At 43.6% G+C, this 16,057-nt stretch overlaps 1 protein-coding gene across 1 annotated transcript in view; it reads right to left on the bottom strand.

Moving 5' to 3' along the window:
* LOC121533715 (protein FAM163A-like) overlaps window positions 1-16,057 on the bottom strand; it is a 28,591-nt gene continuing 12,534 nt past the window's right edge. Inside the window, exons 2-5 of the mRNA XM_041839887.2 lie at window positions 2,863-2,952; window positions 2,528-2,551; window positions 2,174-2,288; window positions 1-2,049 (exon numbers count right to left, since the gene is read on the bottom strand). Of these exons, the coding sequence (XP_041695821.1) occupies window positions 1,666-2,049; window positions 2,174-2,266 (477 nt within the window). The 5' untranslated portion in view covers window positions 2,267-2,288; window positions 2,528-2,551; window positions 2,863-2,952 and the 3' untranslated portion in view covers window positions 1-1,665. The remainder of the gene's footprint in view (window positions 2,050-2,173; window positions 2,289-2,527; window positions 2,552-2,862; window positions 2,953-16,057) is intronic.

Raw genomic sequence — 16,057 nt, 5'->3', positions numbered from 1 at the left:
TCACATGTATGATGTGGCATAGGGCATTTCTGCTCAATACAGTAGTAGTAAATGTGGTCGGTTTCAGAAAAATATAGCAAAATTAGTATCACCTCTATCATAGATGTCCTTTGTTTTTTGCTTTGCTGTTTCAACCAATCTAATTTTTACATATTTTTCACTCTAAAACATAAAAAGACACCAGCGAGGGCAAAATAATAGTATACATGGCCAGTAATGTTGTCTAATATTAGTTTAAAATGAGTGCCATATAAGATAAATGGGCTAATAATTATGTATTTTGTTACCAATTACATAAATATTATATTTCACAAGTTGAAAGAAACACTAAAATGTGTAAAGACATGGATGTTTACAGTTCATAGAATCAACAATCAGGAGATCCGAAGAGTGTGGACACCAAATGGCACAAACTACATCTAAATTATACGAGACTTGCACGTCCCAATTAAAAATACATTGTGGCCGAATCCCAAAAGTCATCAGCCAGTCAATCAAGGAGACAAACAAATAAATATAAATGCTTTCAATGCATTTGGTAATATATACATTTCCAAGTTGTTGCATCACTGTCAATAAAGAGAAACACAATATGTTCATTTCAACTGTACTGTAGCTTCAGTCCTCTGAGCAAAGAGTGGTAGTCTACTCAATAACACAGCTACAGAGACAAAGTGCCAAATCATCATTAACTGCAATTCTGCATCACCCACTTACAAAATGCCTCTGTCCTTACTTTAAAACTATCTTTTAACTGTAATATTCGAGTCATTATATTATGGAATCAAATTCCATGGTCTCAAAAGTAGCCATAGTACATCTTTCAATAACAGAAAACAACAAACAGTCTTTCAATAGTTCCAGTTACATATGATAAACATTTGGATAAAGAAAAACATACACGATTGACATCTGCATTGTTAGGCTTTTCTCTCCAGCTGTTTCGGGTTTGAGTGCATAGAACTTGCATAGAGAAAGCTCTGAAGTAGTCTCTTTGTTTTTGCTGCGTTACTCTTAGGAGACTCTTGATTGTTCATCTTCTGATTACCATCACTCAAATGCAGTTAGCTTTAATTTCTAGTTCAGAATAAAACATACAGTATACCAGATACACGTTTTATTTGTCTCTATTGGCAGATACAGGGAAATGACAAGAGTAGGTGCAGGTGAAACCACAATAAAGATAGCCCTCAAACAGTGAAGATTGGAATCCCACTCACTACCTCGCCAGACAGTGTATAGGTCTTGGTCTTGTCCCCTTAGTCAATTAAACACTAAGGGATGCTCTCTGCCTCTGTATTACAGGAGCCTAGGGGTGTTTAAACAACAACAAACATCCATAAAAAAAAAAAAATACAGTTTTTGTCTACTCGAATCCAGTTGGAAGCCAGCTGACACAGTGTAGGGAGAGAGAGAGAGCCAGGAAGTGTTTGACCAGGTCAAGTGGTCAACGCTCCATGTTGTCTCTCAATGCTCCTTTTCCATCATCTCCTCTGTAGTGGTCAGCAGAGATATGGTAATTGAACAGTTTCTTTTATCCAAAGCGAAAATGAACAAATATTCTGTGTACAGTAAATGGCCTATGCAGGGATCAAACCCACAACACCGGAGTTGCAAGTAGCGCGCTCCAACCAACTGAGCCACCAGGACCACATACGAAGTGGTTCACACCTCTGTACTTATAGCGCGAGTGTTGGTATAGAAGTCCGGTGCTGGGTTGCTGCGATGCTGTCCGGTGCTCAGCAGGGAGCCGTGCAGGGAGGGCAGGGCGAGAGCTGGGTTCTCATAGTGCGTGGGCATGTAGGTGATGCGCTCGCCGCCGTTGCGCATCTCGTCGGTGGTGCGGATGTAGAAGGGTGATTCGTAGGGCGAGCAGGTGGGGCAGTAGTTGCGGGGAGGCCCTGTGGCATGGGAGGCAGGGGGCTCTGTGAAGAGGGGGGTGACGGCCGCCCCATCCACCCCGGGTGCACTGCATGCGTTGCAGGCAAAGTGGGGCTGCGTGATGGAGCCGGTGTCCCCTTCTGACCCATTCTTCTTACAGCAGTAATACTGATGGAAAGGGGGGGAGAGAGAGGGAGAGAGGTTGTGATTTGTGACAATTAATTAGTGAATAGAGACTGTAGTGAGTCTAAGTAGATCTCTCATACACAGACACACACACGTACACACCTACCTGGAGTCTACAGTAACAGAGCACTGCTATGATAACCAAGAGAATCACCGTGGCGAGAATTCCTCCGGTTATGACAACAGTTCCAGCTGTCATCCGACCAGCTCTCCATCAAACTCTGGAGGCACAGGAAGTGGCATCATCATCACATGGCCACTGGGCTAACAGAAACGTGGGTTGTTTTCAGTAGGACACAATGTAGCGGAAACTGAGAATGTGTGTTCTAATTGGACAAGTTCAGGTATTACCTCCCCGTTTCATTCCTCTTCAAAACATTTTCTGACAACAGAACATGACCCAGAAGCACTATAACATAAAACAGTAATATATTGTTCTAGTGAATAAAATGGAACTCACGTTCAGCAAAGTGTGCTTTAACACCTGCAAGAGAGAAGACCATGGGCAGTACAATGAACAGCGAAATTCTGGATGGATTAACCACTTACTTTGATCCAAATTACCATATTTACAATTAGGGCTTCAATCATTTTAATGTTCAAAGCAATTTCCTCATAGATGATTTGTATACTGTTATATGCTATGAAATTGTGTCCTCTTCTGACAACTTTCTCAATGAGATTAACTCTGTCTGTTTGGCCTGACAGCTCAAGACATCTAATTTTGATACAATAATATATGTGGGGGAGAATAAGAAATAGTGAAAGAGTGACCCCTGTAAGTAGGCTACTCACATCAGAAGAGTGTTCGGAGGGCAGGAGAGGAAAACCCAGGTCACAGGTGGGAGGAGACACTGATGGACAGATACACAGCCTCGTCGTTCTCTGACCAAACAAGATACAGAATCCAATATCATGTCATATCATGTAATATGTAAAACATATATCTTTTTTAATCTCCGTGTTACTGTATCCTGGCTACACTTCCTCTTGAACTACACATCCTTGCCACAAGATGGGGCTACAGAATAAAAAACTGGAGAGGGGAAAAAAACATTTATCCCAAAAAATCTGTAGCTCACGTCATTACACAGTTTTTGAAAGTGCAAGTGCAGACATATATACCCTGAAGGTGGTTTAGACCCGGGAGAGAGGCAGCACATTACTCCATCTTCTTTAGATGTGTCTTGAATTATCTGGTCAAATTCAGCCAATTGACCAATTCACATCCAAATGATGAGCTCTCACTCTGAGTCATGCTTTGTCATTTTATTTAACCAACACTAAACTCAAGTCCAAATAATTCAGATTATTTCTATCACAATGTCATGGTGAAACACAGACATCACACCAAGCATTACTCACACTACAATCCTGAAACAAGGGGGGCCTGGACACAAAAAAGGGTGTGTAAACACACACACACACACAAACCAAGATAGAATCGCAGACATTAGGTCAACGTCTCAACAGCCATGCAGTGTCTATGACCATGGTCTAACTAGGAGTACTATAATACAGAGTGGGGCTTTAAAAGTGATTTAGTGGTCTGTCTCTCTGGTCTCATGGGTGTATTTCACAGCAGCAATGACTTTTAATCAGAGGGATGAAAGGAGTTGAGATATAACTAGGGATCAACCTATCCATGTGATACGCACATACACATACACACACACGCACGAGCACACACAATAGCCTGACATAATATAATAATAATAATATAATATGCCATTTAGCAGACGCTTTTATCCAAAGCGACTTACAGTCACAGAGTGCATGTCACAGGGGCTAACATATATCAAACACACAGGCTAATAAAGCCTAGCACAGTCTGACTGACATACTGCAAGCTGACACACACACAAGTACTTCAAGAGAAAATGAAATGCACAGCCAGGCATGTGGACACACAGCCCTTTGAAGAGGAAAACACACAGACACACCCATACGGAATATTTTTTATGTGAAATATTCTTTAATTAAAACAATTATGATACAGCATATTTAAAATTGGCCAAATAATGTATTTAAAAATATATATATTACGGAATGTATTTAAAATGTGTGTGTATATACACTGCTCAAAAAAATAAAGGGAACACTTAAACAACACAATGTAACTCCAAGTCAATCACACTTCTGTGAAATCAAACTGTCCACTTAGGAAGCAACACTGATTGACAATAAATGTCACATGCTGTTGTGTAAATGGAATAGACAACAGGTGGAAATTATAGGCAATTAGCAAGACACCCCCAATAAAGGACTGGTTTTGCAGGTGGTGACCACAGATCACTTCTCAGTTCCTATGCTTCCTGGCTGATGTTTTGGTCACTTTTGAATGCTGGCAGTGCTTTCACTCTAGTGGTAGCATGAGACGGAGTCTACAATCCACACAAGTGGCTCAGGTAGTGCAGCTCATCCAGGATGGCACATCAATGCGAGCTGTGGCAAGAAGGTTTGCTGTGTCTGTCAGCGTAGTGTCCAGAGCATGGAGGCGCTACCAGGAGACAGGCCAGTACATCAGGAGACGTGGAGGAGGCCGTAGGAGGGCAACAACCCAGCAGCAGGACTGCTACCTCCGCCTTTGTGCAAGGAGGAGCAGGAGGAGCACTGCCAGAGCCCTGCAAAATGACCTCCAGCAGGCCACAAATGTGCATGTGTCTGCTCAAACGGTCAGAAACAGACTCCATGAGGGTGGTATGAGGGCCCGACGTCCACAGGTGGGGGTTGTGCTTACAGCCCAACACCGTGCAGGACGTTTGGCATTTGCCAGAGAACACCAAGATTGGCAAATTCGCCACTGGCGCCCTGTGCTCTTCACAGATGAAAGCAGGTTCACACTGAGCACGTGATAGACGTGACAGAGTCTGGAGACGCCGTGGAGAACGTTCTGCTGCCTGCAACATCCTCCAGCATGAACGGTTTGGCGGTGGGTCAGTCATGGTGTGGGGTGGCATTTCTTTGGGGGGCCGCACAGCCCTCCATGTGCTCCCCAGAGGTAGCCTGACTGCCATTAGGTACCGAGATGAAATCCTCAGACCCCTTGTGAGACCATGTGCTGGTGCGGTTGGCCCTGGGTTCCTCCTAATGCAAGACAATGCTAGACCTCATGTGGCTGGAGTGTGTCAGCAGTTCCTGCAAGAGGAAGGCATTGATGCTATGGACTGGCCCGCCCGTTCCCCAGACCTTAATCCAATTGAGCACATCTGGGACATCATGTCTCGCTCCATCCACCAACGCCACGTTGCACCACAGACTGTCCAGGAGTTGGCGATGCTTTAGTCCAGGTCTGGGAGGAGATCCCTCAGGAGACCATCCGCCACCTCATCAGGAGCATGCCCAGGTGTTGTAGGGAGGTCATACAGGCACGTGGAGGCCACACACACTACTGAGCCTAATTTTGACTTGTTTTAAAGACATTACATCAAAGTTGGATCAGCCTGTAGTGTGGTTTTCCACTTTAATTTTGAGGGTGACTCCAAATCCAGACCTCCATGGGTTGATAAATTTGATTTCCATTGATAATTTTTGTGTGATTTTGTTGTCAGCACATTCAACTATGTAAAGAAAAAAGTATTTAATAAGATTATTTCATTCATTCAGATCTAGGATGTGTTATTTTTGTGTTCCCTTTATTTTTTTGAGCAGTGTATACAGTACCAGTCAAAAGTTTGGACAAACCTACTCATTCAAGGGTTTTTCATTTATTTTTACTATTTTCTACATTGTAGAATAATAGTGAAGACATCAAAACTATGAAATAACACATGGAATCATGTAGTAACCCAAAAGTGTTAAACAAATCAAAATATATTTTATATTTGAGATTCTTCATATAGCCACCCTTGAACTTGATGACAGCTTTGCACACATTTGGCATTCTCTCAGCCAGCTTCACCTGGAATGCTTTTCCAACAGTCTTGAAGGAGTTCCCACATATGCTGAGCACTTGCTGGCTGCTTTTCCTTCACTCTGCCGTCCGACTCATCCCAAACCATCTCAATTGGGATTGTGGAGGCCAGGTCATCTGATGCAGCACTCCATCACTCTCCTTGGTCAAATAGCCCTTACACAGCCTGGAGGTGTGTTGGGTCATTGTCCTGTTGAAAACAAATGATAGTCTAACTAAGCCCAAACCAGATGGGATGGAGTATTGCTGCAGAATGCTGTGGTAGCCATGCTGGTTAAGTGTGCCTTGAATTCTAAATAAATCAATCACAGACAGTGTCACCAGCAAAGCATCCCCACACCATAACACCTCCTCCTCCATGCTTTACGGTGGGAACTACACATGCGGAGATCATCCGTTCACCCACACCGCGTCTCACAAAAACCAAAAATCTCCAATTTGGACTCCAGACCAAAGGACAAATTTCCACCAGTCTAATGTCCATTGCTCGTGTTTCTTGGCCCAAGCAGGTCTCTTCTTCTTATTGGTGTCCTTTAGTAGTGGTTTCTTTGTAGCAATTCGACCATGAAGGCCCGATTCACACAGTCCCCTCTGAACAATTGATGTTGAGATGTGTCTGTGACTTGAACTCTGTGAAGCATTTATTTGGGCTGCAATTTCTGAGGCTGGTAACTCTAATGAACTTATCCTCTGCAGCAGAGGTAAATCTGGGTCTTCCATTCCTGTGGTGGTCCTCATGAGAGCCCATTTCATCATAGCGCTAGATGGTTTTTGCGACTGCCAAATGTTCCATATTGACTGACCTTGTCAGACCATGTCTTAAAGTAATGATGGACTGTCGTTTCTCTTTGCTTATTTGAGCTGTTCTTGCCATAATATGGACTTGGTATTTTACTAAATAGGGCTATCGCCCCCAACAAGCCACGCCTCCAAGTATTTTAATAGGCTGCCGCCACTACAATGAATGAAAATAGAAATGCCACATGCAACAATTTCAAAGCTTTTACTGAGTTATAGTTCATATAAGGAAATCAGTCAATTAAAATAAATTCATTAGGCCCTAATCTATGGATTTCACGACTGGGCCGGGGTGCAGCCATGGGTTGGTCTGGGAGGGCATAACCACACCCACTTGGCAGCCAGGAACCACTTTGGCCACCCAGTAGACTAGATGTCATAGCCATGCATTTCTGGAATATTGTCAGGCATTTCATGCATTTGAGCAAAGATGCAAATGTCTCTACATGTACACTGAACAAAAATATAAACGCAACATATAAAGTGTTGGTCTCATGTTTCATGAGCTAAAATAAAAGATCCCTGAAATTATCCATACACACAATAAGCTTATTTCTCTCTAATTTTGTGCACAAATTTGGTTACATCTCTGTTAGTGAGCATTTCTCCTTTGCCAAGATAATCCATCCACCTGACAGGTGTGGCATATCAAGAAGCTGACTAAACAGCATGATCATTACACAGGTGCACCTTGTGCTGGGGACAATAAAAGACCACTCTAAAATGTGCAGTTGTGTCACAACACAATGCCACAAATGTATCAAGTTTTGAGGGAGCGTGCAATTGGCATGCTGACTGCAGGAATGTCCACCAGAGCTGGTGCCAGATAATTTAATGTTCATTTCTCTACCATGTTGTTTTAGAGAATTTGGCAGTATGTCCAACCGGCCTCACAACCGCAGACCAAGTATGGCATTGTGGGGGCGATCAGTTGGCTGATGTCAACGTTGTGAACAGAGTGCCCTATGGTGGCGGTGGGGTTATGGTATGGGCAGGCATAAGCTACGGACAACGAACACAATTGCATTTTATCAATGGCAATTTGAATGCACAGAGACGAGATCCTGAGGCCCATTGTCGTGCCATTTATCTGCCGCCATCACCTCATGTTTCAGCATGATAATGCATGGCCCCATGTCACAAGGATCTGTACACAATTCCTGGAAGCTGAACATTTCCCAGTTCTTCCATGGCCTGCATACTCACCAGACATGTCAGCCATTGAGCATGTTTGGGATGCTCTGGATCGACGTGTACGACAGCATGTTCCAGTTCTCTGCAATATCCAGCAACTTCGCACAGCAATTGAAGAGGAGTGGGACAACACTCCAACTCCACAATCAACAGCCTGATCAACTCGATGCGAAGGAGATGTGTCGCGCTGCACGAGGCAAATGGAGGTCACACCAGATACTGACTGGTTTTCTGATCCACGCTCCTACCTTTTTTTTAAGGTATCTGTGACCAACAGATGCATATCTGTATTCCCAGTCATGTGAAATCCATAGATTAGGGCCTAATGAATTGATTTCAATTGACTGATTTCCTTATATGAACTGTAACTCAGTAAAAACTTTGAAATTGTTGCATGTTGCGTTTATATTTTTGTTCAGTATATTTGAAATACATTGTTTAAATATATTGAAATGTATATTTTTTTCGTATGGGCATACACAAACACACTGTCTGATAAACTCTTAACGGGGCACAGGATAACATAGGACATTGACAGACAAAATAGTATTCTGCAGAAGCTGACATGCAGTGCATGAGCACAGGCTGATGAACATACTCACTCACACACATCCCATCACACCTTAAAGCACATTCTGACATAGGCAGAATATCAAACACTCCAACACACAGTGTGACATAAACATGTCACACAATCTGACACACACAGCGTGACACACACTCACACACACATTTTCTCACACAACCTGTCACATGCTCACTCGCTGAATCTCTCAAACACACAATCCGTCTCACACACTGCTCATACTTACACAAACTGTCACTCTTCCAGTGTGTGTGTGTGTGCACTTGCGCATCTGTGCTTGCGCATGTGCATAATGCAGGTGTTTGTTTGTGTATGTGCAGTGCATGTGCATGTGCGCATATACGTGTGTGTGTGTGCGTGCAGTGAGTGCCAACAGGGGAAGTGTGGGCCTCCAGTCAGGCAGACAGAATTGAGTTTGAGCAGCAAGGCAGATTCGATTAAGGGAGTCAGTCTAATGAGATATAATCAGGCGGCAGCAGGTGGAAGCTGCGCCGCCACAGCAGGAGTCCTAGGCTCCGCGGGGCACACTCACTTCCTGTCAGAGGCAGGAACAGGAAGTGCCCAGTCATGTCTGTTTTTGTCCACTTGCATTTTTTCCTCATAGTCTCTCAAGCTGTGGGGCAATGAGTTGCTCAGATGGTGATGCAACGTCTTTTTTTGTGTACAACTCTGTGTCTGTGTCTAATAGTTGGCTAATTGAAGCAAAAAGGGATGTCGGTAATCTTTTTAATATGCCTCCTCTACATAATATAACTATATTAAGGCAAGATATTCACCCATTTAGTTAGCTCCTATGCATGCCATCATATCACTTTCTTTCCTTTCAAATAAAAAAACACGGAGTACCAGTACCGAGTCGATGTGCAGGGGTACGAGGTAATTGAGGTAGATATGTACATACGGGTAGGGGTAAAGTGACTAGGCAACAGGATAGATAATAAGCAGTAGCAGCAGCGTATGTGGAGTCAAAAGAGGTATTGCAAAGAGGGGGTCAATGCAGATAGTCCGGGTAGCTATATTTGGTTAACTATTTAGCAGTCTTATGGCTCGGGGGTAGAAGCTGTCCAAGGTCCTGTTGGTTCCAGACTTGGTGCATCGGTACAAATCAGTGGTGATGAATGATCTCAGACAAGAATATTAGACTATTTGAGACACAGTTTCATGACACCAGGTTATTGCTGCTCAACCTCAATAAAGGTGGATGAAGGAGACAGATATGGGTTGTCATTCTGAGACCACTTAGTCATTTACCATTGCATCAGTATGCAACAATCCTTTCCATCTGATGATGTCATCATTGTCATCCTTTCAATATTTGCAGAGCTAATCCTGGCTAGTTCACCATGTATTTATTTCATGGGACATTGGTGTTCTGTTTGAGATTCAACACGTGTTTGCACACGCGCACACACATACACACACACACACACACACACACACACAGAGGCAAATACAGAGGCACACACACAAGCACTCTCTCTCACACACACACATAGAAAGAGAGAGGGAGGGAGAGAGAGCTGGATGAACTGCTCACACACACCACTGCTGGGCCCAGATTAGAGAAACAATGCCATGGCCCGTCGCAGCCTTCAATCCCCTTACACTGCCTGAAGAGCCCATACACTGATAAGACTGCAGTACACAAACAGGCTTCTGCACCAAGTCACACTGTCTCTGTCAATGGGCCGAGTACATTTGGGGACACTTTTCTGGAAGGACCTATTGTAAGGACTTTACGTGAGCCGTTCCAAATTTCCTCAGATAGGCAGAATTACGTAACATTGAAGAATGCTGATTTCATTTCAAATAAAATAAAATTAAATTTTATTGGCCACATGCGCCGAATACAACAGGTGCAGACATTACAGTGAAATGCTTACTTACAGCCCTTAACCAACAGTGCATTTATTTTTTTACAAAAAAGTCAAAATAAAACAACAACAAAAAAAGTGTTGAGAAAAAAAGAGCAGAAGTAAAATAAAATAACAGTAGGGAGGCTACAGTGAGGGAAAAAAGTATTTGATCCCCTGCTGATTTTGTACATTTGCCCACTGACAAAGACATGATCAGTCTATACTTTTAATGGTAGGTTTATTTCAACAGTGAGAGACAGAATAACAACAAAATAATCCTGAAAGACGCATGTCAAAAATGTTATAAATTGATTTCCATTTTAATGAGGGAAATAAGTATTTGAACCCTCTGCTAAACATGACTTAGTACTTGGTGGCAAAACCCTTGTTGGCAATCACGAGGTTTGCACACATCTCAGGAGGGATTTTGTCCCACTCCTCTTTGCAGATCTTCTCCAAGTCATTAAGGTTTCGAGGCTGACTTTTGGCAATTCGAACCTTCAGCTCCCTCTACAGATTTTCTATGGGATTAAGGTCTGGAGACCACTCCAGGACCTTAATGTGCTTCTTCTTGAGCCACTCCTTTGTTGCCTTGGCCGTGTGTTTTGGGTCATTGTCATGCTGGAATACCCATCCACAACCCATTTTCAATGCCCTGGCTGACGGAAGGAGGTTCTCACCCAAGATTTGATGGTACATGGCCCCGTCCATCGTCCCTTTGATGCGGTGAAGTTGTCCTGTCCCCTTAGCAGAAAAACACCTCCAAAGCATAATGTTTCCACCTCCATGTTTGACGGTGGGGATGGTGTTCTTGGGGTCATAGGCAGCATTCCTCCTCCTCCAAACATGGCGAGTTGAGTTGATGCCAAAGAGCTCAATTTTGGTCTCATCTGACCGCAACACTTTCACGCAGTTCTCCTCTTAATCATTCAGATGTTCATTGGCAAACTTCAGACGGCCCTGTATATGTGCTTTCTTGAGCAGGGGGACCTTGCGGGCGCTGCAGGATTTCAGTCCTTCACGGCGTAGTGTGTTACCAATTGTTTTCTTGGTGACTATGGTCCCAGCTGCCTTGAGATCATTGACAAGATCCTCCCGTGTAGTTCTGGGCTGATTCCTCACCGTTGCAACTCCACGAGGTGAGATCTTGCATGGAGCCCCAGGCCAAGGGAGATTGACAGTTATTTTGTGTTTCTTCCATTTGCGAATTATCGCACCAACTGTTGTCACCTTCTTACCAAGCTGCTTGGCGATGGTCTTGTAGCCCATTCCAGCCTTGTGTAGGTCTACAATCTTGACCCTGACATCCTTGGAGAGCTCTGGTCTTGGCCATGGTGGAAAGTTTGGAATCTGATTGATTGATTGCTTCTGTGGACAGGTGTCTTTTATACAAATAACAAACTGAGATTAGGAGAACTCCCTTTAAGAGTGTGCTCCTAATCTCAGCTCGTTACCTGTATAAAAGACACCTGGGAGCCAGAAATCTTTCTGATTGAGAGGGGGTCAAATACTTATTTCCCTCAATAAAATGAATAAATCAATTTATAACATTTCTGACATGCGTTTTTCTAGATTTTTTTGTTGTTATTCTGTCTCTCACTGTTCAAATAAACCTACCAATACAATTATAGACTGATCATTTCTTTGTCAGTGGGCAAACATACAAAATCAGCAGGGGATTAAATACTTTTTTCCCTCAATGTATATATACAGGGGGGTACCGGTGCAGAGTCAATGTGCGGGGGCACCGGCTAGTTGAGGTAGTTGAAGTAATATGTACATGTGGGCAGAGTTAAAGTGACTATGCATAAATAATTAACAGAGTAGCAGCAGCGTAAAAGGATGGGGTGGGGGGGCAGTGCAAATAGTCCGGGTAGCCATGATTAGCTGTTCAGGAGTCTTATGGCTTGGGGGTAGAAGCTGTTGAGAAGTCTTTTGGACCTAGACTTGGCACTCCGGTACCGCTTGCTGTGCGGTAGCAGAGAGAACAGTCTATGACTAGGGTGGCTGTAGTCTTTGACAATTTTGAGGGCTTTCCTCTGACACCGCCTGGTATAGAGGTCCTGGATGGCAGGAAGCTTGGCCCCAGTGATGTACTGGGCCGTACGCACTACCCTCTGTAGTGCCTTGCGGTCGGGGGCCAAGCAGTTGCCATACCAGGCGGTGATGCAACCAGTCAGGATGCTCTCGATGGTGCAGCTGTAGAATTTTTTGAGGATCTGAGGACCCATGCCAAATCTTTTCAGTCTCCTGAGGGGGAATAGGCTTTGTCGTGCCCTCTTCACGACTGTCTTGGTGTGTTTGGACCATGATAGTTAGTTGGTGATGTGGACACCAAGGAACTTGAAGCTCTCAACCTGTTCCACTACAGCCCCGTCGATGAGAATGGGGGCGTGCTCAGTCCTCTTTTTTTTCCTGTAGTCCACAATCATCTCCTTTGTCTTGGTCACATTGAGGGAGAGGTTGTTGTCCTGGCACTACACGGCCAGGTCTCTGACTTCCTCCCTATAGGCTGTCTCATCGTTGTCGGTGATCAGGTCTACCACTGTTGTGTCGTCGGCAAACTTAATGATGGTGTTGGAGTCGTGCCTGGCCATGCAGTCATGGGTGAACAGGGAGTACAGGAGGGGACTGAGCACGCATCCCTGAGAGGCCCCCGTGTTGAGGATCAGTGTTGCAGATGTGTTGTTACCTACCCTTACCACTTGGGGGCGGCCTGTCAGGAAGTCCAGGATCCAGTTGCAGAGGGAGGTGTTTAGTCCCATGATCCTTAGCTTAGTGATGAGCTTTGAGGGCACTATGGTGTTGAATGCTGAGCTGTAGTCAATGAATAGCATTCTCACGTAGGTGTTCCTCTTGTCCAGGTGGGAAAGGGCAGTGTGGAGTGCAATAGAGATTGCATCATCTGTGGATCTGTTGGGGCGGTATGCAAATTGGAGTGGGTCTAGGGTTTCTGGGATAATGCTGTTGATGTGAGCCATGACCAGCCTTTCAAAGCACTTCATGGCTACAGACGTCAGTGCTACGGGTCGGTAGTCATTTAGGCAGGTTATCTTAGAGTCCTTGGGCACGGGGACTATGGTGGTCTGCTTGAAACATGTTGGTTTTACAGACTCAGTCAGGGACATGTTGAAAATGTCAGTGAAGACACTTGCCAGTTGGTCAGCACATGCTCGGAGTACACGTCCTGGTAATCCGTCTGGCCCTGCGGCCTTGTGAATGTTGACCTGCTTAAAAGTCTTACTCACATTGGCTACGGAGAGCGTGATCACATAGTCATCCGGAACAGCTGGTGCTCTCATGCATGCTTCAGTGTTGCTTGCCTCAAAGCGAGCATAGAAGTGGTTTAGCTCGTCTGGAAGTCTTGTGTCAATGAAAGATTGAAAGGGCTTAGAACTCAGATCCTGGAGAGATGCAGTGTGTGTCGTTTTTTGTTCCAGCCCAGCACTAACACATCTTCAATGTCTTCGAGCTAGAACAGTTTTCCAATGTGTTAATGCTGGGATGGAATAAGTGCCTATGCACACTGCAGCCATTGAGGAATAACATTGCCAATGCGTTCATTAGTCATTATGTGAGACAATTACGGATATGAACGTTGACATGGTTACACGTTTGGAATCCTGTATGTCTGGAGGTCTCTATATTATTGATCATGAGTGAATAAAACCTAGATAGAGTATAATAACGCTAATGTTGGTGTGTGTTTGTGTGTGTGGCAGTGTGGTTCGGTCCCTGCCAACACAGCCCTCCATCTTTCTCCCTCTATCACTACTATGAGTCTGCAGATCGATGAGCTGACACGCACACGTTTCTGTTGCGATGACACTGGGGAGATGTTCCCTCGACCCTGACCAAGCCTAGCTTCCTTAAACAGCCACACGCACGCACACACACACACGCACGCACACACACACACACACACACTCCTATAATTTAGTCCCATCATCCTCTTCACCTCCATCACCATCCTCCCACCCACTCCTACGCCATCTTTCATCCCATCAACCTTTTGTTTCTTCATTCAGCACTGTTCCCTTGCTCTCACCTCCACCTCCTCCATCGTTTTCCCACTCTTTACATCTCTCACGTGACATCATGTGTTTTATACTGTTAATAGCCCAGAGATCCTATAAATAAGTTCTATATGTCATTCTATGGTGAACACTAACAGCAATGGTCTCTATTGTTCTTTATAGAGACTATCTGCAGAAGAGACTGACTGAGTCACAAATGGCACCCTATTCCCTTTTTAGTGCAGTACTTTTGACCAAGACCCAAAGGTAGTGCACTACAGTATATAAGGAATAGGGTGCCATTTGGGATGCACAAACCTAACTGTCCTCTCCCAAGCCAACTGTAGAATTTAATTGGATAAGACACTGAAGGTTAAGACAACCAACAAGCCAATAAAGTTTCTGATATGTCCCATCTTTCCTATTCAGCAATTCATGCTAAGGTATTAGGCCTACACATTGATGGTGGATGGGGTGTGTTCCCCCTATAAAACAATAAGAGCACTTGAAGACCTAGTGAAAGGCGCTACCTTGTGCGCTCTGAATACATTTCATTTAATCGCTGAAAACCCTTCCACTTGCTGGCCAACATATTTTCTCGTGGAGTTTTCATTCAATAGGGTTTTCAGTACATTTATGTTAAGCCATCCCTTTAAATATGGTGTACCTTTTAGTTATAATTTTGTCTCTTAATTTTGTCTATATAGAATATATCGAGAGGAAGGGTTCAGAATATTAGGGATCAAAGAAAGTCATCTAAATATATGCATATTCATCTCCGTTTCAGCACAAATTGGTAGATTTAAAAATACTCTGTCTTGTAGATTATTTAGGTTTAGGAAAGTATTTATGAATCATAAAAAAAACTGGTTTGGAGACATTTATGCACAAAAGAAACAAAACGGTGGTTTGATTCATTCTGAAAATGGCCACATTCAGTTATTTAACCCATGGTAATGCAGGTAAACGACACAATGTAATTAAATGTAATGATAATGTAGTCTGTACCAACTGAAGGGAACTAACAGTACATTGGCAGTTGAAAATGTGTTGTTATTAGGCTTACTGACGGTCGATACTGATATTGGCTAATATTTAACATGATAGAAATAGGAAACAGAAAGTTGGGGTAGCCTATAATTAAGACATTTGAGAGTGCCCATCCCTGCAAGTTAAAAGTCTGTACAATTTAAATTCTTCATAATGGCATAGCATTTCATGAACTGTGGGAAAGTTGATATGCTTCAGTTTGCTGCCATATGACTGGTTTCACATTTGTCTCCAGCGTTTATAAGGTAAAATGATCTAAAACAAGTGTCATTTATATTTACAATTCCCTTATCCAAACGGATTACTCATTACCTAACACTTATCAATAGCTCTTATCAATATGTAAATTACAGTGCATGGAGAATGGTGTTATTTCTATCTGAAAAAATAAAGTCGATTATTTTCCACTCGGAACCGGTAGGTTCGCTAGACCTTATTCATGGTTTCCTTGTGCATTAAGGTGGTGGAATTACTAGGGAATTGAGTCAAGGTCAGAATACGATGTATCTGTAGACACACCTCCGCCACACCTTCATTTATTAGATCACCACCCCAAACGAATAGCGGGTGAATAGCA

The sequence above is a fragment of the Coregonus clupeaformis genome, chromosome 20 (genome assembly GCF_020615455.1).
Source record: "Coregonus clupeaformis isolate EN_2021a chromosome 20, ASM2061545v1, whole genome shotgun sequence".
Lineage (NCBI taxonomy): Eukaryota > Metazoa > Chordata > Actinopteri > Salmoniformes > Salmonidae > Coregonus > Coregonus clupeaformis.
Note: the sequence above shows the minus strand (reverse complement) of the source record. Positions and strands in the feature narration are given on the sequence as shown.